General features: G+C 42.4%; 1 protein-coding gene across 6 annotated transcripts in view; it reads right to left on the reverse strand.

Moving 5' to 3' along the window:
• Positions 1-27892, reverse strand: part of FRY (FRY microtubule binding protein) — a 432465-nt gene that overhangs the window by 56783 nt on the left and 347790 nt on the right. For all 6 annotated transcript variants that reach the window (XM_037799978.1, XM_037799979.1, XM_037799974.1 and 3 more), the window contains 8 exons: positions 25730-25983; positions 24673-24819; positions 23443-23611; positions 14093-14183; positions 10305-10387; positions 2273-2423; positions 1651-1754; positions 415-600 (listed from right to left, as the gene is read on the reverse strand). In XM_037799978.1, coding sequence (XP_037655906.1) covers positions 415-600; positions 1651-1754; positions 2273-2423; positions 10305-10387; positions 14093-14183; positions 23443-23611; positions 24673-24819; positions 25730-25983 — 1185 coding nt within the window. The remainder of the gene's footprint in view (positions 1-414; positions 601-1650; positions 1755-2272; positions 2424-10304; positions 10388-14092; positions 14184-23442; positions 23612-24672; positions 24820-25729; positions 25984-27892) is intronic.

Below are 27892 nucleotides of genomic sequence, written 5' to 3' on the forward strand. Positions count from 1 at the left end.
GCCCCTAAACTCTGTTAATTGGTAATCTCTACCATCATTGTAAGATATTTTAAACATTCTGATTCTAAGTGAAAACCACTGGTCAAACTTTCTGGGTAAGTTTCTATGAATGAAACTTTTTTTTTCATTTTGGTCATGTGCTCTTGGCCAATGGACATCTTAATTGTGGATACATCAATATTCAATGTGAGCAGTGATCATCATAACAAGGGAAATATATTTAAAAATACTCAATAATGAAGGATGATTTTGAGAGGCAAGAAGACATTGAATGACGTGCATATATCTCGTGCTGTTATTTTATCCCCTGGCAAGTGGGAGGTAGTAGCATTGGAGAAGTTAACCTGCTTTCCACTGATGCCTTCTGTTTGCTTTTGTGCCCCTGCCTGGGGTTCTCTGTGCCCACCCGGGTACCTGTGTAGAGATACTCGGGTTGATAAGCGGGCTGCACGGTCAGCGTCTTAGCTTCACTCATCTCCCGGGTCTGCAGGAGCACGGAAGCAATGGCGTGGAAGTCGCTGTTGCAAGACAGGGCAATCAGGAGGTGAAGGAGCAATTTTTTGCTGTGTTCAAAGACTTCAGGCCGGTAATGGTCCAAACCTGGAAGGAAATGGAGGAATCTCTTGGTGTAAACATATTTTAAACTGGTTTAGATTCCAGGGATAGTAAAGATTCCAGGATACCCAAGGGGAACATGTTAAAAGAATGTTTAGTTTTCTTTGTTACTATTTGTGTTACCAACATAAAGAAGTTGGGCTTAGGAAGAATAAAATGCTGCATTTCTTAAATCAACTGTTCTCATAAATTGCTGACAGAGGGACCTTCCTGGACCCCTCTGTAGCATCGGGCATGGTTAGCGTTTCTTCTTTAGAGGCTCTCTTCCCTGGATTGCCTTTTCCAAAGATTCTCACTTTATTCATCTCCTTCTAACTGAACTTTCTGAGTCTCTTTGGCAGGTTCCTCTTCCCATTTTTTTTTTTCTCTATAATTTGGGTATTTTTTTTTCCTTTTTAATTTTTATTGGGATTGTTCAGATATTATACAATTATCCAAAGATCCAAAGTGTACAGTCAGTTGCCCCAGGTACCCTCATACAGCTGTGCATCCATCACCACATTTAATTTTTGTTTAATTTTTAGAATCTTTTCATTACTCCAGAGAAGAAATAAAGTGAAAGATGAAAAAAGAAAAAAAGAAAAGGAAACTCAAATCCTCCCATATCCCTAACCAACCCCCCTCAATTGCTGACTCGTAGTGTTGGTATACTACATTTGTATAACTTGGGTATTTTAGAAACTCAGTCCTTGGCCTTCTATGCTCTCTCTGTTTTCTCTCTATGCTCTGACCATGTCCCTTGGCTTTAAATTTATCACCTCTAGCCAAAGACCCTCAAAACGGCCCCACTCATTTGGGTATCTTTACAGATACAGCAACTGTGAGGTACACTATATTTACATTCTGGTAACAGGATAATTTTAAATGATGATGGATCGGCTGATGCGATATTACAAAAAGGCAGTGAAAAACAGAAAAGGTCAAATATTTTGGAAATGAGGAAAGCAAGATGCCAATGTGAAAGGAAATCCCTGTGGATTACCTCTGTATGCTTGTGACCCTCCTGGCTAGAATTCCTCTTAGATCCAGTCTTACCTAAGAAGACAGCATGAAGTAATAATGGTAGATGAAGGGCCCAGTCTTCTCGTACACTGTGATCCACCACCATCTCAGTCATGAAAATTACAGCAATATTGCACCTGATCAAGGAAACGATGAGATTAATGCAATTTCTGCAGAGGAGAGCAATACATTGATAGATCATTAAGTCACCTTTGAATATAACTCTTAAACCTGGCTGAAGATTTATGAATTGTGCAAGGCTTGTATTCCAGGGAAATGGAGGTTAACTTCAGCAGTGCCATACGTCTCCCCAGGAAGCAGCAACACTGGCCAACCTAATCTCAGAATGGAGCGTCTACTTGCCACTAGGTAAAACGAGCTGTGGGAGGATGAGAAATAGAAGACGGGGTCCCTCTCTTCCAGATGCTTAAAACTCAAAAAGCTTCACAGCGTCACCATCCATAGCAAGACTGTATCAAGGGAAAATTCCAGGGACTCTGCCCAGATGTGTGCAGCTGGCTTTTAGCCATGGGCCCCCTGGTTTCAAAGGTCATTTCGTTGGATGGGACATGGAAGAGGCGTCCCTCTTCTCCCAGGAAGAAAAGTCCAGTCAAAGCTACGTGGTGTTTTCCCTCCGTGCACACGCGCTGCTCACCTGTGGAGGGGCCCCCGGGGAGTGATGGTTTCGGGGAGGTAGTCGACCAGGGGGGCCCAGCAGCCTCCGGTACCCGGCATCGGCAGAGGCTGTGGCTGCTTGGCCTCTGTGATGTTCAGCAGCCAGCTCATGTAGGGAGTCACCAGATCATCTGCAGGGTGGGAAAGAGGAATGCGCTTTATTTTCAGGGAGAGAGAAACTTTGTTTCCTATATTTGGTGTTTTTTTTTTCTCTCTCTCAAAAGAATCTTACAAATTTTAGCTTGTAAAAATAACTTTGTAAGCATTCAGTTTGGTGAATATAAATTGTCTGATCAAATGGGTTCAAATGACTTGATTTGATTTTCTTGGCCCCTTATGTTTTGATAATTAATTTATGGCTATTCATTCGAGAGCAATTGGAAAATACAGATGTGCAAAAAGAAAAATTTTAAATCAGGTGAACTCCCATCACTACGAAAACATGCTCTTTCTCCAATTTTCTCCACCCAGGAAAATGCAATCCCACAGTTCCTGTTTGTTCAGAAAAGGAGCCCTAGAATCACTCCTGACTTTTCTCTCGCATGTCACAACCAACCTGTAATGAGGAAGATGAGGACAGTATAGTAATAACAGCATCGAGATCACACATACAGTACTTGCTGACTGTCCTGAGCATCTCATCTATGAACAGCCTCATAATAGGTAACAGTCATTATCTCTATTTTAGAGATGGAGAAACTGAGGTTAAGTATCCTGCCATCATCGACACATTCAATTAGCTCCATCTTCAACATAAGTCCAGAATACGACGACTTTTCACCATCTCCATCACTGTGAGCCTCGTCTCAGCCACCATTATCCCTTTCCTGGTGTCATGGGCTGAACTGTGTCTCCCAAAAGACATGCTCAGGGTCGAGTCCCCAGGCCCCTGGATGTGCTGTGATTTGGAAATATGGTCGTTGCTGATGGATTTAGTTAAATCAAGAAGAGATCAGACTGGGCTAGGGCGGCCCCCTAATCCAACAGACACAGCCCCAGGGGAGAAGGGCATGTGACTTCAGAAGCTGAGTTGGCAGTGATGTGCACTTGTAAGCCAGGGACACCTAGGATGGCCGGAAAATGCCAGAAGCCAGAAGAGGCCAGGAGAAATTCTCCCCTACAGGTTTCAGGGGAGCGTGGCCCTGCTGAGCCCGATTTGGACTTTGGCCTCCAGAACTGTGAGAGATGACATTCCTGTGACTTTAAGCCACCCTGTCATGACCCTTTTGGGGGGTGGGGGTGGGGAGTGGGTGGGGAGGCTAATGAATTTATTTGCTGATTTGGGCTTAGAGAAAGCCAAATCTGAGCAACAAGAGGCTCCCTGGAGATGTCACTCAGGCATAATTACAGGAGGGCTCAGCCTCCCATTTACAGCCCTAAATTTCACAAGAGCAAGCCTCAAGTCGAGGGCCTGATTTACTAAGTAGTGGGTTCCTAATTTCACTTACTATATATTCTATCTCAGGATAAATGGTCAGTTTCTTACATCATCTTCACTTTTGGACAATTATCATCACTTTCAACTTTAAACAATTATCATAACACAAAATGTCCCAGAGCTCTAATTAGCTGCTAATTATTCATCCTTAGTATTAATGTAGTGGTGGTAAGATATTCCTATTAAATATAGTCTATAATATGTAATGGGTAGTTTTCTATATGCCACTCTGTCGTTAACTCTCTGCAGCAGTGTCATACCTTATGAGTATATCCTGGTAACACTTATTTAGGTCTGTGGTGCTACTCTGTGGGTTACTTGCATTTAAACCACCATTTAGGAACATGATCGCCTTCAACACATCACTGATACTTATAATCCCATTAACAAACCACAGTCACACCTGCCCATTCCCATATCATTATGTTTACCTGCATTATCATATCTGTACATATTTGTGAAAGAGTTGATTTTACATTCCTGCCCAGTGTAGAAACACCAGCTTTGACAGTTTGCAGAGCTGTCATTCTCCCTTTACTAGCCTCTGTCTATCTCTAGGTCCTCTATATTCTACATTATAAGACACTTATTCTGTATTTTCCACAGAGTTCACATTAGTGGTAACATACTATATTTCTCCTTTTGTGTCTGGCTTATTGCACTCAGCATTACATCATCAAGGTGCATCCATGTTGTCATGTGTTTCATGACCTCATTCCTTCTTATTGCTGTGTAGTATTCCATTGTATGTATATACCACATTTTGTTTATCCACTCATCTGTTGAAGGACATTTGGATTGTTTCCATCTTTTGGCAATTGTGAACAATGCCATTATGAACATCAGTGTGCAAATATCTGTTCGTGTCACTGCTTTCAGATCTTCTGGGTATATACCGAGAAGTGGAATTGCTGGATCGTAGGGTAACTCGGTATTTAATTTTCTGAGGAACTGCCAAAATGTCTTCCACAGTGGCTGTACCATTATACAGTTCCACTAGCAATGAATAAGAGTTCCAATTTCTCCACAACCTTTCCAACATTTGTAGTTTCCTGTTGGTTTAATGGCAGCCATTCTTATTCGTGTGAGATGATATCTCATTGTGGTCTTGATTTGTATGTCCCTAATTGCTAGTGAAGATGAACATTTTTTTCACGTGTCTTTTAGCCGTTTGTATTTCCTCTTCAGAGAAACGTCTTTTCATATCTTTTGCCAATTTTATAATTGGGCTGTTTGTACTATTGTCATTGAGTTGTAAGATTTTTTTTATACGTACAAGATATCAGTCTCTTATCAGATACATGGTTTCCAAATATTTTCTCCCATTGTGTTAGCTGCCTCTTCACCTTTTTGACAAATTCCTTTAAGGTACAGAAGCTTTTGATTTTGAGGATTCCCCATTTATCTATGTTTTCTTTTGCTGTGTTTTGGATGTAAGGTCTAAGTAACTACCTCCTAATACTAGGTCTTGAAGATGTTTCCCTACATTATCTTCTAAGAGTTTTATGGCACTGCCTCTTATATTGAGGTCTTTGATCCACTTTGAGTTAATTTTTGTATAGGGTATGAAGAAGGGATCCCCTTTCATTCTTTTAGATATGGCTAGACAGTTCTACCAGCCCCATTTTAAAGAGACTGTTCTGTCCCAGTTCAGTGGATTTGGGGACCTTATAAAAAATCAGTCAACTGCAGATCTTGGGGTCTATTTCCAAATTCTCGGTTCAATTCCACTGATCAATACGCCTATCTTTGTGCCAATACCATGTGGTTTTGACTACCATGGCTTTATAGTAGGCTTCAAAGTCAGGAAGTGTAAATCCTCCTACTTTGTTTTTCTTTTTTAGAATGCTTTCAGCAATTTGAGGCCCTTTTCCTTTCCAGATAAATTTGATAACTAGCTTTTCCAAGTCTGCAAAGTAGGTTGTTGGAATTTTGATTGGAATAGCATTGAATCTGTAGATCAGTTTGGGTAGGATTGACATCTTAATGACATTTAGCTTTCCTATCCATGAACATGGAATATTTTTCTATCTCTTTAGGTCCCCTTTTATTTCTTTTGATAAAGTTATGTAATTTTCTGTATAGAGGTCTTTTACATCCTTGGTTAAGTTTATTCCTAGGTACTTGATTTTTTTAGTTGCTATTGTGAATGGAATCTTTTTCTTGAGTGTCTCTTCAGTTAGGCCATTTCTAGTGTATAGGAACATTACTGACTTTTGCACATTAGTCTGGTATCCCACCACTTTGCTGAATTTGCTTATTAGCTTAAGTAGCCATGTCACTGATTTCTTAGGATTTTCCAAGTATACAATCATAGCATCTGCAAATAATGACAGTTTTACTTCTTCCTTACCAATTTGGATGCCTTTTACTTTTTTGTCTTGCTGGATTGCTCTGGTTAGAACTTCTAGCACAATGCTGAATAATAGTGGTGACAGTGGGCATCCTTGTCCTTGTAATTTGGCAAAGCTACAGTGTGGTGGAGTGCACTTTCCCTGTCCTACCAGCAGATGGCGCTCTCAAGCCACCTCTTACCCTCAAGCCAGTTGTCCCCCAGCGTTGTCTATGCACTGAGTTGATGTTCAAACCATGTGGAAATCCAATCAGTGCACTAATTTTCTGTGTGCACTGGGGACTGCCAACCCTGTGGGTGGGGGGCGTGCCTTGTGCAGCTTGGCAGGTGTCTGCCCTAGGACACAGTTGCCCCGGCCATTCCCACGGCTGTGGGTGGAGTACTTGAGGGCTGCAGAGTTGCGCATCTCATCTTCCAGCTCAAATGCCCCACAGTCCCTGCCTGCCATGTGCCTGCAAGTCCCTGGGGTTGGGGTGGGTCTCCTGGCACTTCCGTGCAGTGCCCTTGCCTTTAGGCTGTGCACACTGCGGGCTTCCACAGAGGAAGAGTGGACACCATCACAACTTCGCTGAATCCCGAATTCCCTCAAGGAAGCTCTCGGCCATGGTGCTGTGAAGGGGTGTCTCCTAGCCAACTGCTAAGATGGCTGCATGGGGCATGGATAGCTGCCCCTTTCTGCACTCGTCTGTCTGCTCCAACTGCCAATCCCTGGCACAGGGGCTCTTGGCCATGAGTCTGTGAAGGGTTATCATCCACGCCTGTCCTGAGGAGGGTGCCTGGGGTGTGGAAGTCTGCTCCCCTCCACCGCTCATCAGCTGGCTCCAACTGTCCGTTCCCCGGTGACGTTCTGGTCTGAACAGTCGCCAGTCTTAAATGCACTCTCTTGCTTTTTCCAAGTCCACGCTCACCATGGGTGTAGAAGTCCCTGCCCAGCCGGTGGAACCCTGGAACTGGTGTTCTGGAGCACTTTCCATCCTTTATCTAGTGTTTTTCACAGAGGAGGATTTTGCTCTGTCTCTCCTCATCCGTCATCTTCCCGGAAGTTCCATTCTCTTTTGCATTGTATCCAATGTTCTTACAATTTTGTGGGCCATGGGCTGAATATGCATGAGCTTCTGCAGCTAATTCTTTACTCTGGTGAAAGTTCTCCAGTGATCCTTTAGGTCTCTTATCACATTTAAAAGTTCAGGGCTGTCTTTTGGTATCCCTGCTAGTTCCCATTTGTAGTCATTTTTTCCCCTATTTTTTAATCAAAGGAGCTAGGATCAGATTATGTCTGCTGCCTTTAGGGAGATTCCACCATTGTCGGTGTCTTCTCTGTGTTCTTATTAGCTTTCTATTCCTCTTTGGAGTTGTAATATGAGTTTACTTCATCAAAGGCTCCCTCCTACTTCCCTCAACATATTGTTTTGGGGGCTCAGCTTCTGAGTTCTGGTCCATGCATTTCTTCATTTCGGGTGTCTGCATTTGGGTTGTTGTGGTTAAGCTACTCTCTAAGGCTTTGCCCAGGTCCTGGATCAGAAGAGGAGAATTCAGAGGTGGAACTGGGAGTTTAAACTTTGGAGATGCTGAGGAACATGGGAAGTATCCAGATTTGAGAAGCCAATGGGAATATGGAAAACCCTGTTTGTTGAGGAGTCCTGGAAATCCCAAACGCTTCCAACGCAGACCCAGGCTCACAGTGACAGTGCTCATGACAACCCTTTCTCTAGCAAAGAGAGGTCTCCAAATTAGTCTCCTGGAGAAAGTTCCCTTCTTGGAAATCTTTCAGTCCCGGAAGTCAGAAGTCCAAACTGGCTTTCACCGAGCTAAAATTAAGGTTTAGCAGGGCTGTGTTCCTTCTGGAGGCACTGGGGAAAGTCTGCTTCCTTGCCTTTTCCAGCTTCTAAAGGCCATCTGCGTTCCTTGGCTCATGGGCTCTTTCTCTATCTTCAAGGCCAGCAGTGTAACATCTTCAAATCTCTCTCTGCTTTCTCCATCACATCTCCCAGGTTTTTAAAAATAAAATACATTTAAGAGGGTGCACTCAACTCCTCATTGTAGATCAACCCAGACTGTGCAGCACTGAGGCATCAGGCTTCTCCTAAACCTTCTCACTCTTCCTACCTCTGCTGAGCCCCTTAGGAATTCAGGGAGGAAAATCACCCTTCACATATACTAGACAACCAGCTGTGCGGTTTCCGAGCTGAGCCTACTAACCTTCACTCCTTCGTGGCATCGTCTACACCCAGAACTGTGTGGTTGGAACCAAGAATACAGGAGGGGGGCCCAGAAGGCCTGAGGACACTTGTGCCATATTAGATAGGCTGCTCCTTGCAAGACAACCAAAGTCAAGTTCTATTACTCGAACACCCTGGAAAGGATCTTAGGAAGTATGTTATGGGCTTTCTGTGATGACCCTCTGTTTGGGCAGCCTGATTTCATTTTCTCTGATAATGAATAAGTTAAAACACAAGTGCAGTGTCAAAGTGGCATGCTGCGAACTCTGACTTCTCTGGTCGGTGACAACAATCAGGTGAAGGATGGCATCGGCACACGACTCAGCGATGAACTGAACTCAAATGCTGTACCCAGATTTTCCTGTTCAAATGTTGCTCGTATCACACATTTATAAACATTTCTAGGCAAAACGGAGCCTGTTTGACAGGAGGAGATTTCTTTTTATCCTTTACTGAATTCACAACCTTTTCTCTCCTTCATCAGTACTTTTATTGCCCTATTGTTCCTTTTTGTCCCTAACATCAGCGATCTGTGTTTTTATAATGACATAATTACCTTGTTTATTTATATTGCCTTCTGAAATTCACTGTTTTAATGAACGTAAGGGATGTGAAATTTTAATACCAGAGGGCTCTAAAGATGTATTTTCAAAACAAGAGTTATTATAGTGTTTCTGCCAAATTCTATGTTCTGTATGCAGAATAAAGAGATATCCTTTAAAGGAATCAACTGGTCGAAGTACAGCAATCTCCCTAATGTAAAATCCTCTGCTATCGAGTGTTGTGTTTTGTTTTACCATGGATATCACATTCCGGGGCAGTCAGGATATGTAACTGATTAACCCCTTTGTGATACAATTTCTCTGTCTTCAAATTTTGGGTTACCAAATATTGCCAGAGTAACCAGATGTTTCTCAAACCAACAATTTTCCATCTCCCAGGCACTATTCCCTGTAGAGTCTGGTCCTGCTGGAATAATGTTCTGTGGTTCTGAGAAGCAAACGTTCATTTTTTGGACAATTAGTTTCCCTGAAGGGGCACAGAAAGGCAAGAAAATACAAACAGTGGCAGCTCTACCATAAAGTCTTACATGGAAGAAGTGGAAACTTAATCTAAGAGTCTTTAGGCATTCCTGCCATTAGCATTTTGGATGGTGGAGAACTGTCTATCTAAACATTAAGAAGCAGGATAAGGGCAGCTGAAAAGTGGTGTCATTAGAACTGCTTAGTCCTTCCCCACTCTGCACATTTCCCATGTAAACAAAATAATTCAAGACAACGATTACAAAGGCCCTACGTACTAACATACAAAACGAACATAACTCATGGAATATCACCATATTCATAATTTCCAATAAAACAGAAAAACACATTCCACAAGGTAGTCCACTGATTTTCTCAGCACACCTAAATGTCACTGGGAGTGTTTTTTGTTCCAGAATTTCTGTAACTCGTGGCCAAGTCATACTCTGTACCTGCTCAGACGCTACCGTCTGGGGCTTAAACAAAATCAGTGAATGCATTGATATTTTTATTGCCCAAATGCCCAAAGAACTCATACATTCCTGCAACAAAGCTATCTCCAAGTTCAGTGAGGTTTTCACTGGGCTACTGAGGCTGTGCATTGAGAGATTCAGTGTCACAAAGCACAAAGGTTACAACCACTAGCAAGATAGGTAGAAAAATCAAACAGCAACGTTTGTTTCCTAATGGGACAATTTTTTTGCTGGCCTTTTCCCAGCCTTCTTGTGTCTTGTTGATTCTGGGTTGCCAAGGAAAAATGCCAAGAATATGGAAACAGAGGAGTGGGTAGTTGTTTATCTTTCAATTTGTCCACAGCTTGAATTTCTTTTTTAAAGATTCTGACTCTACACTCACCTGCATTGTGGGATTAAACAGTTACGTAATATTTATGGGCCTCTTTGGAGTAGTTGGAAAAAGAGTAATTAAAATACTGATTCTACATTCTCCGACCATTCTCCGACCAGTCTGCTGGTACTTACTTTTATCCTCATCATAGGACCCTCCAGAGCTGTTGCTGTATCTTGACTCCAGGCGAGTGTGGGCACGGATGACATTACTAAACCTGCAAATAAAAGAACAGTTGCCATGAAATATTGACACTTGTGGTGTATGTGCTATTACTCATAAACACGCAACATTATTTAGCAGTTGATTTTTCAGCAGCCAGCTCCAGTGGTGCTTTTGTTATCGGAATGCTGTAAAAGGTTCATCCCCAAACACTTCTTTGTTCCTTGACAGGGCCAGTGGTCACTCTTGCTTATAAATCCAAGTTCAAACCTTGAAAGGATAATTTTAAAGCTAACATTGTAATTGAATGAGAAAATTATAACATATGCTTTGGAGAGAAAGTGGACATAATGGTGAATAATGTGAATCCCTTATTCACATGGCCAGGCACATAGTAGGTGGTCAATAAATATTTGTTGAATGATTGAATAAGTGAAAAGAGACAGTATTTCCAATTTAAACAAACAAGTAGTTTCATAACAAATTTTGGCTTTATTGGCTTTAAAGTTTCCCTTAAAATGACCTGAGTGTTTTAGTTGTGATGCAATATGACCAGATGGGCCCTTGTTGCCTGTTCTCTCCTCCTGTGGATTAAGAAATAAGCAAAAAGCAAGTTGATGTATGGTAAGTTCCCATACATGATCTCATTTCACCTCCCTCTCATCTTTGAGATGAGCATCCTTTTCTTTATCTTACAGACACGGAAACTGAGGCTGAGCAAGGCCTAACAAGAGTCCCAAGTCACAGAGCGGGTAGGTGGCAGTGCAGGGGATTTCCAGGGCCAAGCTGCCTCCACACAGTGACTTGAAGACTGAGCTCTCGGTGGCTCTGTGACCCAGGCCAGGTCATTTAACTCCTGGGGAATTCTGTTTCCTCGCCTGCTGACATGAGCTAATAATATTCACTGTTTATTTCATTGGGTTATTTTGGGGCTCAAGAGAAATGATGCAAAAGCATTTTCAAAGTGGGGAGAAACCACACGGATAGGAAGTATTAGTTATTATATGTCCTTGCATTGCTAGGACACCTTGTCCTCAGAGCACCAAAGGTTTTCATATCAGCACTTATTTATCATCCAAAGACCTCTACAGAGGGCTAAAGGGAAGTGTGGGTAAACTAGTATGTCTACCTTTATTTTATATAAAATGATACACAGCAAGTTTTATCTACTTCATATATTTGCAACCAAAGCCAAGAACTCAGGCTACCTAGAAGTATCTGGAAAACTCAGTTCAAAGTAAGTGTGTCTCCCTACCTGACTGAGGTGGATTGAATTATGTACCCTGATTTAGATATGTTCTCGGTCTTGATCTGCATTCTAGTTCCTGTGAACCCATCATAAATAGGACCTCTTGATAATGTTATTTTTAGTTAAGGTGGGGTCTAACTGAATGAGGGGGGCCTTGATACAGATCACTGGGGGCCTTTATAAGCAGAGTGAGAGGCAGGCAGAAAGATGCCCCTGGAGAAGCAAGCAGCTGGAGGTTAACAGAACCCAGAAGAGAAAGGAGAAGATGCAGCCATGGGCATTTCCATGTGACAGACATGACAGAAGTCAAGGAACCCCCAAGATTGCCGGCCAGCCAGAAGAGAGGACCCCTGGAAGAAGCAAGCCTTCCAGCCTCTGAATCTGTGAGCCAATAAATTCCTGTTGTTTAAGCCCAAAACAGTTTGTGGTATTTGTAACTGCAGCTTGACAAAACTGTGGCAATTACTGAGTGGGTAGTCTCACCAAACCAGCAACAGATCAACACTCCATTTCCCTCTGGAACACTGGGGGTACAGGGACATGGCTGTCTCTCACTAGAGTACAGAGAAAGAGTGACGTTTCAGGAAAAGTACTGGATGTGCCAGGAAGATGCCTACCTTGTCCCAGGTGTGTAACCTCAGAGCACAGCATCAGTGATTTGCATTTGCTAAATTATAGAAAAGTGACAGGCTGTAATGACTGGTTTTATTCCCTTAGATATTCTAGTAGGTTTTTTTTTTGTTTGTTTGTTTCCAGTAACTTTGTACTGTAGGCATTCTTCTCTGTCATATTTTTTGGCTATTCTGTTGTGAATTCACAAAACAAAAAACTATCTAGGACACTTGCTTAGTTTCATACAAATTGGGCCATGCAAAGTCTAAATCAGACTGGTACTTGTGACATTAAGAAAGCAACAAATCTATTACCTTCTGAAGAAGTTCTTTTATCATATTTATGCTGATAAGTGCAAAGTAATAAACAACATTTACTGAGCCCAGACACCATTCAGCAAGGAACAAAAGCTGGGCGAAGAAAGAATTCCACATCTGGAGTTGTCCAGGGAATGGGGAGCAGCAGAGCTCTCGCGGCTACCGACGCACTGTGACAGTCGTCAGCTTTTAAGCCATGCTCAGGAGAACCCTGGTGGGGAGGCATTACAGAACGGAATGCCTTTTCCTTTTTCAGATAGGTCTACGGGGGTGTTAGTTAAGGGTTTAATGAGGCCAGTACAAAAGGGAGGAGCGAGCACCTTCCAGAATGCTCTCTTGATTCTAGGGAAAACGGAAAGCTGAGTGCAGTGTGTGCACACCTGGCAAAGGAAGAGTAAACCATGGCTCCCAGGAGTAAAACCTGTTATGTTTCCTTTGCTTTCCTGGGTTGTTGAAAATAATTCTGGGTCTGAGCCCTGGAGGAATTTCAAGGATTAAGTAGGCTGAATATTTTTTTTTTCATGTCAAAGGGACATGCTTTAAGAAATGTATCATGAAAACAGTTCTGATAAGAGAAAAACTAGAAGAATGAAATGTTTCCCCTAAGGTTTTTCTTGCTGATGTAGCTCAAATTAATACTTAGGCAACTGTCCGTAGATTCTCTGATCTCTATTCCTTTATCAGTGCAGATCTCCAGAAACTTATCAGCTGAAGTTCATTGCTTTAGCACCCTGTGAAAATTCTTCTCATGGAACTGCAAATGCATAAATAGTAGACTGCAGATGTATGAAATAGGCTTTTATTAAGAGTTGAGGTATTAAAAATATTTATGAAGCTATTTTCCTGCACATTCTAGAAAACTGCTATACATTAATAATTTCTTAAGTAAAAGGGCGCCCTTGTTAATTTTCACTAGAAAATTCACCACCATGAGGCTCATCCTAACTTTTATTTTTAAATTTGAGTTGTGTTGATCACTTCTCATCTGTTTCCCTGCTCTTCACAATCAACCGCAGAAATGGTGATTCAGATTCTATTTACTTCTGAGAAGTCTGTGGGCAGTGAGAAGGCAGGGACGTGGCAAGTGAGATATTATCATTAAAAGAACTAGTCTAAAGGAAATGGAGCCTTCTTTTAGCAGGAAAATGTGGTGTTCTTGGTTCACCGAGTAGTAAGACAAAGTAAGAATTATGATGCATCATAAGACTCACCTCAAGGCAACTTCTCTACCGCTAAGAAATTACTTAATCAGATATGAACAGTTCATGTGGCAAATCTCCCTGATTTTAGACGGTTGTGCCACTAGAACAACTAGTGGTTTTTATTAAGCTCAGGGGTAAGTGGAACTTGGCTGCCAGAGCAGGACCCCTGTATCTCTCTCTTCTCTGCTTTGCTCTGGAAGAAATCGTTATCATTATGGATATATAAAGCAGGGGCAGAAAGTCAGTCTGTGTTTTTGTAAAAAATGAAGGATTCTGGGGTGCATGTGAAATGTACGAAACCCCACACATTTTTGTCGGTGCCCTTGCACAGACTGCTGCTGAAAGTTACACTGAATGTTAAGCCAAATCCCTGCACCAACCTCTCATCAGATTCTTTCAGTATCTTGCTCTCTTCGGCGTCGGGGAAACTCTCCTGCCCAGCAACCACGGTTTCGCTGCTAGAGGTGGTCCCTGCATTTGGGATTTGAAGAAAGATACTTAGAGGAAGAGGCAGCCTGAGGGCTCCAGAGTAAGTCTCCAGTCATCTGGGAAAGGATTTCCTATAAAACCCCATGTTTCAAAGACTCCTTACATCGTCTGCAGAATCTCAGGTACTCGGAACAAACCCCAAAGCCCAGACCACTGAAGTGGGAGAATCACAGACATCTCTTCTGGCCAAACCCAAGTCCTCGGCGAGCTCGGGAAGCGAGGCCGCACCATTCTTGGAACCCGCTCCACCTGCGCACGTCGGCCACGAGCTTGTTCACCGCGGCCGGGCCTGCCGTGGACACCTGGGCATTCATTCCCAGGCCCCAGGGGCACTGCACAGCTGTTAGGGAAGCGAGGCCAAGTACCTAGGGCTTTTGATTTTTAGGCTAGTGCCTCTCTTCAAGAACACTCCTCTGGCAGCCGTGTACAGGGCAAATAGAGGAGATAGGAGAGCAGAGGAGGAGAGAAAGCTGGAGGCAGTTACACCAGGTAAATCAGAGGGAAGCTGGCTGATGGTATATATTTCATGAACTCGTGCTCAGAGACCAAATTGTTGAAAGTGATAATACTGTTAGGTGGTATCTTAGTCAACCCTGGAGAGAACTAACCAAGGGAATCCCAAGGATACAAGAAAGAGGGCCCAGAAATGAGATTCCTAACTAACTGCAGTGTGCTGCTTGGATGCAGCCTGGAGTTACGAAGCCCTGTGGCCTAGGAGGATGGGACCATTCACTCTTTTTTTTTTTTTTTGTTTGTTTTTTATCTTCATTTTATTGAGATATATTCACATACCACGCAGTCATACAAAACAAATCGTACTTTCGATTGTTCACAGTACCATTACATAGTTGTACATTCATCACCTAAATCAATCCCTGACACCTTCATTAGCACCCACACAAAAATAACAAGAATAATAATTAGAGTGAAAAAGAGCAATTGAAGTAAAAAAGAACACTGGGTGCCTTTGTCTGTTTGTTTGTTTGTTTCCTTCCCCTATTTTTCTACTTGTCCATCCATAAACTAGACAAAGTGGAGTGTGGTCCTTACGGCTTTCCCAATCCCATTGTCACCCCTCATAAGCTACATTTTTATACAACTGTCTTCGAGATTCATGGGTTCTGGGTTGTAGTTTGATAGTTTCAGGTATCCACCACCAGCTACCCCAATTCTTTAGAACCTAAAAAGGGTTGTCTAAAGTGTGCATAAGAGTGCCCACCAGCGTGACCTCTCGGCTCCTTTTGGAATCTCTGCCACTGAAGCTTATTTCATTTCCTTTCACATCCCCCTTTTGGTCAAGAAGATGTTCTCCGTCCCACGATGCCGGGTCTACATTCCTCCCCGGGAGTCATATTCCACGTTGCCAGGGAGGTTCACTCCCCTGGGTGTCTGATCCCACGTAGGGGGGAGGGCAGTGATTTCACCTTTCAAGTTGGCTTAGCCAGAGAGAGAAGGCCACATCTGAGCAACAAAGAGGCATTCGGGAGGAGGCTCTTAGGCACAACCATAGGGAGGCCTAGCCTCTCCTTTGCAGCAACCGTCTTCCCAAGGGTAAAACTTATGGTAGAGGGCTCAACCCATCAAACCACCAGTCCCCTATGTCTGTGGTCATGTTAGCAACCATCGAGGTGGGGTAGGCGAATACCCCTGCATTCTCCACAGGCTCCTCAAGGGGGCACTACATCTTTTTTTTCCTTGTTTTTCTTTTTTTTTTTTTTTAACTTTCCCTTCTTTTTTAAATCAACTGTATGAAAAAAAAGTTAAAAAGAAAACAAACATACAATAAAAGAACATTTCAAAGAGACCATAACAAGGGAGTAAGAAAAAGACAACTAACCTAAGATAACTGCTTAACTTCCAACATGTTCCTACTTTATCCCAAGAAAGTTACATAATATAGCAACATTTCTGTGAACTTGTTCCTACTATATCCATCAGAAATTAACAGACCATAGTCATTCCTGGGCATCCCCAGAACGTTAAATAGCTTATCTGTTCTTCTTGGATTATTGTTCCCCCTTCCTTAATTGCTCTCTACTGCTAATTCCCCTACATTCTACATTATAAACCATCTGTTTTACATTTTTCAAAGTTCACATTAGTGGTAGCATATAATATTTCTCTTTCTGTGCCTGGCTTATTTCGCTCAGCATTATGTCTTCAAGGTTCATCCATGTTGTCATATGTTTCACGAGATCGTTCCTTCTTACTGCCACATAGTATTCCATCGTGTGTATATATCACATTTTATTTATCCACTCATCTGTTGAAGGACATTTGGGTTGTTTCCATCTCTTGGCAATTGTGAATAATGCTGCTATGAACATTGGCGTGCAGATATCTGTTTGTGTCACTGCTTTCCGACCTTCCGGGTATATACCGAGAAGTGCAATCGCCGGACCGAATGGTAACTTTATATCTAGTTTACTAAGGAACTGCCAGACTGACTTCCAGAGTGGCTGAACCATTATACAGTCCCACCAACAATGAATAAGAGTTCCAATTTCTCCACATCCCCTCCAGCATTTGTAGTTTCCTGTTTGTTTAATGGCAGCCATTCTAACCGGTGTTAAATGGTATCTCATTGTGGTCTTAATTTGCATCTCTCCAATAGCTAGTGAAGCTGAACATTTTTTCATGTGTTTCTTGGCCATTTGTATTTCCTCTTCAGAGAACTGTCTTTTCATATCTTTTGCCCATTTTATAATTGGGCTGTCTGTACTATTGTCATTGAGTTGTAGGATTTCTTTATATATGCAAGATATCAGTCTTTTGTCAGATACATGGTTTCCAAAAATTTTTTCCCATTGAGTTGGCTGCCTCTTTACCTTTTTGAGAAATTCCTTTGAGGTGCAGAACTTCTAAGCTTGAGGAGTTCCCATTTATCTATTTTCTCTTTTGTTGCTTGTGCTTTGGGTGTAAAGTCTAGGAAGTGGCCGCCTAATACAAGGTCTTGAAGATGTTTTCCTACATTATCTTCTAGGAGTTTTATGGTACTTTCTTTTATATTGAGATCTTTGGTCCATTTTGAGTTAATTTTTGTGTAGGGGGTGAGGTAGGGGTCCTCTTTCATTCTTTTGGATATGGATATCCAACTCTCCCAGCCCCATTTGTTGAAAAGACCATTATGACTCAGTTCAGTGACTTTGGGGGCCTTATCAAAGATCAGTCGGCCATAGATCTGAGGGTCTATCTCTGAATTCTCAATTCGATTCCATTGATCTATATGTCTATCTTTGTGCCAGTACCATGCTGTTTTGGCAACTGTGGCTTTATAATAAGCTTCAAAGTCAGGGAGTGTAAGTCCTCCCACTTCGTTTTTCTTTTTTAGAGTGTCTTTAGCAATTCGAGGCATCTTCCCTTTCCAAATAAATTTGATAACTAGCTTTTCCAAGTCTGCAAAGTAGGTTGTTGGAATTTTGATTGGGATTGCATTGAATCTGTAGATGAGTTTGGGTAGAATTGACATCTTAATGACATTTACCCTTCCTATCCATGAACATGGAATATTTTTCCATCTTTTAAGGTCTCCTTCTATTTCTTTTAGTAGAGTTATGTAGTTTTATTTGTATAGGTCTTTTACATCTTTGGTTAAGTTTATTCCTAGGTACTTGATTTTGTTAGTTGCTATTGAAAATGGTATCTTTTTCTTGAGTGTCTCTTCAGTTTGTTCATTTCTAGCTTATAGAAACATTACTGACTTATGTGCATTAATCTTGTATCCCGGTACTTTGTTAAATTTGTTTATTAGCTCTAGTAGCTGTATCGTCGATTTCTCAGGGTTTTCTAGATATAAGATCATATCATCTGTAAACAATGACAGTTTTACTTCTTCTTTACCAATTTGGATGCCTTTTATTTCTTTGTCTTGCCGGATTGCCCTGGCTAGCACTTCCAGCACAATGTTGAATAACAGTGGTGACAGCGGGCATCCTTGTCTTGTTCCTGATCTTAGAGGGAAGGCTTTCAGTCTCTCACCATTGAGTACTATGCTGGCTGTGGGTTTTTCATATATGCTCTTTATCATGTTGAGGAAGTTTCCTTCAATTCCTACCTTTTGAAGCGTTTTTATCAAAAACGGATGTTGGATTTTGTCAAATGCTTTTTCAGCATCTAGAGATGATCAATTGATTTTTCCCTTTTGACTTGTTAATGTGTTGTACTACATTGATTGATTTTCTTATGTTGAACCATCCTTGCATGCCTGGAATGAACCCCACTTGGTCATGGTGTATGATTTTTTTAATGTGTCTTTGGATTCGATTTGCAAGTATTTTGTTGAGGATTTTTGCATCTATATTCATGAGGGAGATTGGCCGGTAGTTTTCCTTTTTTGTAGCATCTTTGCCTGGTTTTGGTATTAGATTGATGTTAGCTTCATAAAATGAGTTAGGTAGTGTTCCATTTTCTTCAATGTTTTGAAAGAGTTTGAGTAAGATTGGTGTCAGTTCTTTCTGGAAAGTTTGGTAGAATTCCTCTGTGAAGCCATCTGGCCCTGGGCATTTATTTGTGGGAAGATTTTTGATGACTGATTGGATCTCTTTGCTTGTGATGGGTTGGTTGAGGTCTTCTATTTCTTCTCTGGTCAGTCTAGGTTGTTCATATGTTTCCAGGAAATTGTCCATTCCATCTACATTATCCAGTTTGTTGCCATACAGTTGTTTATAATATCCTCTTATAGTTTTTTTAATTTCTTCAGGATCTGCAGTTATGTCACCGTTTTCATTCATTATTTTGTTTATATGGGCCTTCTCTCTTTTTGATTTTGTCAGTCTAGCTAGGGGCTTGTCAATCTTGTTGATCTTCTCAAAGAACCAACTTTTGGTGATATTTATCCTCTCTATTGTTTTTTTGTTCTCTATGTCATTTATTTCTGCTTTAATCCTTGTTATTTCTTTTCTTCTACTTGGTTTAGGATTGGTTTGCTGTTCTTTTTCTAGCTTCTTCAGTTGATCCATTAGTTCTTTGATTTTGGCTCTTTCTTCCTTTTTAATATATGCGTTTAGTGCTATAAATTTCCCCCTTAGCACTGCTTTTGCTGCATCCCATAGGTTTTGGTATGTTGTGTTCTCATTTTCATTCGTCTCTATATATTTAGCAATTTCTCTTGCTATTTCTTCTTTAACCCACTGATTGTTTAGGAGTGTGATGTTTAACCTCCAGGTATTTGTGAATTTTCTAAGTCTCTGATGGTTATTGACTTCTAATTGTATTCCATTGTGGTCAGAGAATGTGCTTTGAATAATTTCAATCTTTTTACATTTATTGAGGCTTGTTTTATGTCCCAGCATATGATCTATTCTGGAGAAAGTTCCGTGAGCACTAGAAAAGTATGTGTATCCTGTTGATTTGGGATGTAATGTCCTGTATATGTCTGTCAAATCTAATTCATTTATCAGAATTGTTTAGGTTTTCAATTTCCTTATTGGTCTTCTGTCTGGTTGATCTATCTATAGGAGAGAGTGATGTGTTGAAGTCTCCCACAATTATTGTGGAAACATCAATTGCTTCCTTTAGTTTTGCCAGTGTTTCTCTCATGTATTTTGTGGCACCTTGATTGGGTGCATAGACATTTACGATTGTTATTTCTTCTTGCTGAATTGCCCCTTTTATTAGTATGTAGTGGCCTTCTTTGTCTCTCAAAACATCCCTGCATTTGAAGTCTATTTTATTTGAGATTAATATTGCTACACCTGCTTTCTTTTGGCTGTAGCTTGCATGAAATATTTTTTTCCATCCTTTCACTTTCAGTTTCTTTGTGTCCCTGTGTCTAAGATGAGTCTCTTGTATGCAACATATTGATGGTTCATTTTTTTTGATCCATTCTGCGAATCTGTATCTTTTAATTGGGGAGTTTAATCCATTTACATTCAACGTTATTACCGTGAAGGCATTTCTTGAATCAGCCATCTTATCCTTTGGTTTATGTTTATCATATTTTTCCCCTCTGTCTATTAATATCCTTTATTGTACCCATACCGAATCTCTTTAGTACTGAACCTTTCTCCAAGTCTCTCTGTCCTTTCTTTGTTTCTCTGTCTGTAGGGCTCCCTTTAGTATCTCCAGTAGGGCAGGTTTCTTGTTAGCAAATTCTCTCAGCATTTGTTTGTCTGTGAAAAATTTAAGCTCTCCCTCAAATTTGAAGGAGAGCTTTGCTGGATAAAGTATTCTTGGCTGGAAATTTTTCTCACTCAGAATTTTAAATATATCATGCCACTGCCTTCTTGCCTCCATGGTGGCTGCTGAGTAGTCACTACTTAGTCTTATGCTGTTTCCTTTGTATGTGGTGAATTGCTTTTCTCTTGCTGCTTTCAGAACTTGCTCCTTCTCTTCTGTGTTTGACAGTGTGATCAGTATATGTCTCGGAGTGGGTTTCTTTGGATTTATTCTATTTGGAGTTCACTGAGCATTTATGATTTGTGTATTTATGTTGTTTAGAAGATTTGGGAAGTTTTCCCCAACAATTTCTTTGAATACTCTTCCTAGACCTTTACCCTTTTCTTCCCCTTCTGGGACACCACTGAGTCTTATATTCGGACGTTTCATATTATCTATCATATCCCTGAGGTCCATTTCGATTTTTTCAATTTTTTTCCCCATTCTTTCTTTTATGCTTTCATTTTCCATTCTGTCATCTTCCAGGTCACTGATTCGTTGTTCAACTTCCTCTAGTCTTGTACTATGAGTGTCCAGGATCTTTTTAATTTGGTCAACAGTTTCTTTAATTTCCATAAGATCATCCATTTTTTTATTTAGTCTTGCAATGTCTTCTTTATGCTCTCCTAGGGTCTTCTTGATTTCCTTTGTATCCTGTACTATGGTCTCATTGTTCATCTTTAGTTCTTTGAGTAGCTGCTCTAGGTGCTGTGTCTCTTCTGGTCTTTTGATTTGGGTGCTTGGGCTTGGGTTATCCATATCGTCTGGTTTTTTCATATGCTTTATAATTTTCTGTTGTTTTTGGCCTCGTGGCATTTGCTGAACTTGATAGGGTTCTTTTAGGATTTGTAGACCAATTGAAGTCCTTATCTCTAATTTATCAGATCTACAGTTTCATGGAGTACACTTTCTCTGACTAACCAGCAGGTGGCGTCCACGAGCCACCTGTTCTCCACAAGCCAGTTCTCCCCTGCTTAGCCTTTTTGGTGAGTGGGGGAGTGAGTCTTGTGGGGTCCAATTGGTGTACCAAGCTTGCGTGTGTAGTTGGTGTTGCCTGCCCTGTATATGGGGCGTGTTTTTGGGCAGTCAGGGATGGGGGGTGGCCCTAACAATCAAATCTCCCTGGTGATCCTAGAGTTTTAAAGCTGCTGCAATAGTCTAATCCTTCAGTTCAGTCCTGCCACAGTTTGTCTCTGCCACTGACCCACAAGTCCTTGGTATTGGCGTATGGCTCCTGAGACTTGCAAGTGGGCCCCTCTTCCAGGCCGTGCACCCTGGGTCCTCTGTTGAGGGATGACTGTGCTATGTCACAGGTGAGTGCCATCCCCCCAGGGCAGTTCTGGGTTGCTGGGTGTGTAGGGAGGCTCCCAGTCTGCTGAAATGATGGCTGAATGGGGCTTTGTTAATTCACACTGCTCCACTTTCCCAACTCTGGGACAATCAGCTGAGGTTGCAGGGAAGGCTAATGTCCACGCCCAGTTTTGTGGTGTGTGCCTGTTATTTGAAGCACTTCCGTCACATTGGGTTGTGTGGGGCAGCTCTGGGCTATGGGGTTGGTGATGGGCAGGAGTGTTTCCTGTCCACCAGGATGATGGCTGTAAGCGGACACCCCCCCTTTTCTTGGGAAGTTGTAGTGTTTAGTGAATTTTCTCAGCCACTGGATTATTGCCTTTTGTCTCAGAGCTCTCTTAGTTCTGCTCTTGACTTGACCTGCCCAAATTGCAAGTCTTTGAAGCTTTCTGTATTGGGCTTCTTAGAGTAATTGTTTTAGAAAAAGAAAAAAAGGATTAAAAAAAAAAAAAGGGCCCTCCTCAGAGATCTAATGGGTTATTGAAATGCTAAGAGACAAAGCAACCAGGGCTATTAAAGAAAGGTCCACAGGGCAGAGAGATCAGCTTTTCTTCGGGATTTGCATATGCGCCTCAGGGCCTGAGCTCTGCCCTTCCCCTTTCTATGTTCACCAGAACTCCAAAAATCCTCCGCTTTTACTTTGGAGTTTTTCGTGTTGTTTTTTTTCTATGCCTGTCTCCTCTCTGCTGGGCTGGCTGCTCTCAGATCCTCTGGTGTCTGGTCTCAGTCTGTCTATGGTTGGAGTTTGGATCAGTAGAATGAGTTTCCGATAAGGGCTGCCACTGCAGTTCTCCCTTCTCCTTCCCGGAGCTGACAGCCCCTCCTCCCATGGGACTGAGCCTGGCAGGGAGGGGTGCGGGTCTCCTGGCTGCAAAAACTTACAGATTTCGCTCATCTCAGCAGTTCCACGTTTTCATGAGTGTTGTATGAAGTATGCCCAAAGTCAGATTGCTCTGTGGTGTCCAGTCCACGCAGTTCCTGGCTTTCTACCTACTTTCCTGGAGGAGTAACTAAAACATACAGCTCACCAGTCCGCCATCTTGCCCCGCCTCCAGGACCATTCACTCTTGATCATCCTTACAAGATTACCTCGCTTAGCTATTCTTAAGCTAGATGGTCTCTGATCATCTCTCTCCCTCTATTTTGAGATCATAAATGCTTATTGTTGTTTCAGGCAACTAAGGTTGTAAAAATTTTCAAAATTTAAATTTGCAGAGTTGTGAAGCCATCGCCACAATCAATTTTAGAACATTTTCATCATCTCGAAAAGAAAGCCTGCCCCCCTTAGCTGTCACCCTCCACATTCCTGCCCCTTGACCTCCCCCCACCCCCAATTCCTTGGCAATCACTTATTTACTTTCTGTCTCTGTATAGCTATATATTTGCCCATTCTGGACATTTCATATAAATGGAATCACATAATACATAGTTTTCTGTGGCTGGTTCTTTCACTTAGCAGGACACCTTCGAGATTCACCCATGTTGTCACCTCTATCAGAACTTTATTCCTCTCTACAGCTTATAATATTCCAAGGCACAAACGTACCACATTTTTTTATGATGTCATCAGTTGATAGACATTTGGGTTGTTCCACTGTCTAATTATCTCTTAAATAAATATATACACAGGAATAAAAAAAGTAACAGACATATACTCCTATCCTTTTATTGCTCAACTTCAGAGACAATCCCGAGGTGTGCGCCAAGGAGCCCACCCCACCCCCCATCTCCTTACCGGAGGCCGCAGCGGAGGCCTTGCTGCTGGCCGTGAAGCGGTAGAAGGGGGGGTTGTCGCAGTGCTGGACGATGGGGTTCACTGGCTCTGTCTGCTGGAGCTCGAAGAGGAGCTCCTCCATGGTCTGAATGGTGTTGTTACGGCACAAGTATATCGCCACCTTTTTAATCTGAGGAGAATAAAAGGAAAGAAGGGATGCTTGCTGGAGCCTGGTCAACCAGAAGTCCAGGTTACCCATGGCCAAGCCAGTGAACCCCTCACTGGGATAAGTGTCTCATCTAGGAAACTCCCATTGGGACTTTGGATTCCTGATCATTAAACTTGTGCCAGCCTGGGATAAACCAAGTGTTTGGATTACGACCCACTCATCTTGACACGTATGTCTGGCAGGAGTGTGTGGTTCTGAAGGCCTAACATTTTGTAATGGCAGCATTGAAGAAAATTACTTTCGGGGCCCCAGAGTCTGTCTAAACTGAAACCTTGATATCTAAGTCTTATTTGAAGAAAGCGTTTTATTTATACAAAATCTTGGGGAAAACACTGCTAGCTATTTTTGTTTCAAAGGAATCCAGTCCCCTGCTATTCTCTTCTCCCCTAGAAAAAAATGAGTTTTAGCTATTTTTATGGTTTTAAAATTTAAAAATAGCTATGGATCAATATTCTACATCGTAATAGGCCTCATAGTTGAACCTGAAGCACACAATCTGCAATGAAACTTACGTGGCTCCAAGCAGCAGGGGGTATAAAATCTCTTGGAAAAGAGAAGCAACACAGAATGCAACCCTTAAACACAGAAATGAAATTTCTCTAACATCCAAGGACTGCTCTCCACTTATTTCTCTCTTCTAACACCTAAATCTGAAGAGAACAATGCGGATACTCTGTGTTTTAATTCTGTTTCAAGAGCACTGTGATGTAAACATTAAACAGTTGTTATTAGTTATAATCCAACGTTCTACATGGTCCTCAACCTTTCTCCTATATAATGGGGCTAATGTTTATGGACGGTGCCTTTTGGCTTCTCAATTCATAAGCGTCTGTGTCCAAAGGCTTAGAAAAGGTGGTTGAAGGAGACATCAGTGGCCCCCTGGGGACGGACTCTCAGGGGACAGAATGGGAGCTGCTGGGTGACAACAGCTCATGGGAGACTGACATGAGGGACACAGGTGACATCTCTCTTGGTCGGAGCAAAGAGCGCCTCCGGACCTGCCAGGTGCTGATGACACTCACGTAGGGCAACAGGGCCGTGTCGCTGCTGACCCCGCACAGGCTGATGAGGAACTGCAGGATCACGCGCAGGTTGTTGCTCCACTTCTCGTTGTTGGCCAGAGCATTCCAAGCATTTTCCATTTCGGGCCCAGGCACTTCATCTCCATACTGTAGTAAAACAGAATAAAGACAGGCACAGGAGAAATGTGTGAAAAATGTAAGGAAGCAATAAAGTCAACAATCCTTTTCAACATGAACAGGTTAGGGTGGTCACTGCCTAGACGTTCCAGAAGACCAGGAAAGTGATTGAACTAGATAGAGGAAGGGGGTAGCAACAGGCAGGATGGACTTTAACAAAGGATTATGAATACTGAATCTTTATATAATTTTCTTTTCCTTAGTTGCTAGGGTATTAGAACAGTTAGAAGGAAAAAAATTGAAATGGTGGAACTGTAACATATTGCTTCCTTTGAAATTTGTTCTATAGCTACTTGTTACACTGTAATTTGAAAGCTAAACCTTTGTGTATATATACTGTATCTCACAATAAGGAAATAATTGAAACTATGATGCTATAACTCATAATAGCTTTGGACATTTCCTATATATCTACTTGTTAAAACATACTTTGAAAGATATTACCTTTTTGTATATATGTTATATTTCATAATAAGGAAATAACTGAAACTGTGAAATTATAACCTACAATATTCTTTGAAATTTGCTCTTTACTTGTTAAATTGCACTTGGAAAGTTGTCACTATTATGCATATGTTATATTCTACAATAAAAAAATGGGAAAAAATGTAAGGAAGCAAAACGTCTGATGTGAAGCAGTTCTAAGTGTCATCATTATCTTGGAGTCGTAAGAAGGAAACAGGGACGTTCATTGGAAAGACACAATTTTTCAGTAGTGAGCCATTTACAATGCCCACATTAGGGAAGGGGGTAGCCAGTCATGCAGTTTTATTGCCCAATGCCCCTTCCCCTGGGTGTGCAGCACGGGGTTCGATTAACCCGGGGGCTTCCTCTGCGGACGGAGCCGCGGCACCTGAGGGCGCATTTCTTCTGCGTGTACCTTGGCCGTCACGTACATGAGGTTGTTCAGCACCAGTGACGTCGCCTCCGGAGAGCCCCAGCCGGTCCCCTTCAGCCCGGGGCAGGCGCTCGCTCCCTCCCGGTCCTTGGCCTCGTCCTCGGGGCTGCTGGGGCTGGAGCCCGGGAGGAGGAGCCGGCTGTCCACCAGCTCGATGTTGTGCAGCCAGGGCAGCAGGTAGGTGAGCATGACCTGGCGGCCGTTGGGGTGCGTCGTGGGGAACCGCTGGCTCACCTCTAAAGAGAATCGCAGCGGCAGGTTACTTCATCAAGATAAACGAGAGGGTTCACACCAACTTAGAGAACCAACGCTGCCTTCAGTCTACCAAGCATTTCATGGACAGCCTGTCCCCAGGGCCACAGGATGGCCACACGGAGGCTGGTCCTCGAGCTTTCTGGCTTCACGGCTGGTGCTCTGCTGGGGCAAGTGGCACCACCCAGAGGAGAAAGCACAGCCGTGTGTAAGCGGGTGAGTCGGGAGACTTGTGACTCCAAACCAGTGCAACCGGAAGGCGCATGCTGGAGTGGAGGAAACGAGGCCCTGGGGTCAGCAGAATACGGGGTCCACTCCCAGCTCCAGCGTACACTAGCTGCAAGGGACCCCAGCTGTTATCTGACCCTGCATTTCCTCAGTTTCCTCACCTGTCAAATGGGATGATATGGCCCCGTATTGGGCTAACATGGGGATTAAAAGATAAAATCACCATGTGCACAATCCACGCAGCACGGTGCTCTCCCCTAGCATGGTCTTAATAAATGGTGAGTAGGATTAATATGATGGTGGTTGTCTGGTCACTGAACCCGTGCTTTACAAAGGGCCTTCCATGAGACACTAGTTGTTGAAAAAGGAGATGCAAATGCCTGAGAGAAATAAAGGCAGTACCTCCTGCTCTGCTTGTGATCTCGGAGTCTCCTTGAAGAATGTGGAAGGGAGGGTACTAAGTGCTGCGACATAACCCTTTAAAAAGGGTAAAGCTGTATGTCCAACCCATTCACTTCACCGTCACTTTCTCTGATAATGTTTTGTGTTATTTCAATGCCCGCAGCATTTAACATTTATGATAGGAATAAGTTTTCTGTAAATAGAAAAGCCTAGCTTTATGTACACGCTGTAAGCTCTAAAGTTATCTCCCGTTTCTAATATCTAGAGAAGAAACTGTTCATCCCAAGGGAAATTAGGAAGCTTGTCCTGATGCACTTGTTATTATCCAGCATAGCCTGTGGCGTCATTTAGAGCTCACAGCTGCTTAAGAATAGAACAGTGTAGCTGCCAGGAATTGCACCAAAATAAATCACTGGGTCCCTGAAACTGTAGCTGTAGTTGATTTTAGCCTTTTGCCTAAAATTAAAGTTACATTTTTTTTTTATTTTGAAGAATAAAAATATATTTAATACCGTATCACAATATGCAGGCAATTAAGAGGTTCTGTTTCACATGAGTCAAACAAAAAATATACTTCTAAATTTTGTGGTTGTGACACTGATGTCGAAGCTTGATGAAGTTGGAGCTTGATGAAGTTAGAGCATGTACCGGATCCTTCACAGGAAGCACTTCCTGGCACCAGCCCCTTCTGCACCACAGGGGCAGCAGAGACTGAGCGACGACCCTCTCCTGCCCTGGAGGAGGAGACCTGGAGGATGCCTAGACAGGTGATGCGACAAATAACCCTGGGGCCGAGACCCGTGAGTGCCAAGTTTACAACCCTGGGATGAGGAAGGAGGTGATGAGCGACACAGAAAGGCACAAAGGGAGTGCTGTGGGGCTTGGGCACAGGGAAATGACAACGAACTACGAAGTCTGGGGACTGTTTCTGGAGGAAGAAGTATTTAAACTCCTCTAGACAGGATCTGGACTATGGAGAGAAAAAGGCCATTTCCACCAGAGGGAGAACAGCTGTCAAAAATACTTATCTTTTATTAATGGCATAAACATCTCCATATTTTTAATAGCAATCACCACCTTCTAACACATAAAGTAACGTACTTATTTATTGTGTTTATTGAGCCTTGTCTGCTAGAACTTAAAAGCTCTGCGAGGGAGGGGGTTTCTGAAGCTTCTAGGCAAGAGGAGGTTTCGAAGGGAGAAGAGAGAAACCAGTGCTGCAGCCTGCCAACAGCCCCCCTCACCTCTCCAGAAACAAGTGAA

This window comes from Choloepus didactylus, chromosome 12, assembly GCF_015220235.1.
Source record: "Choloepus didactylus isolate mChoDid1 chromosome 12, mChoDid1.pri, whole genome shotgun sequence".
NCBI lineage: Eukaryota > Metazoa > Chordata > Mammalia > Pilosa > Megalonychidae > Choloepus > Choloepus didactylus.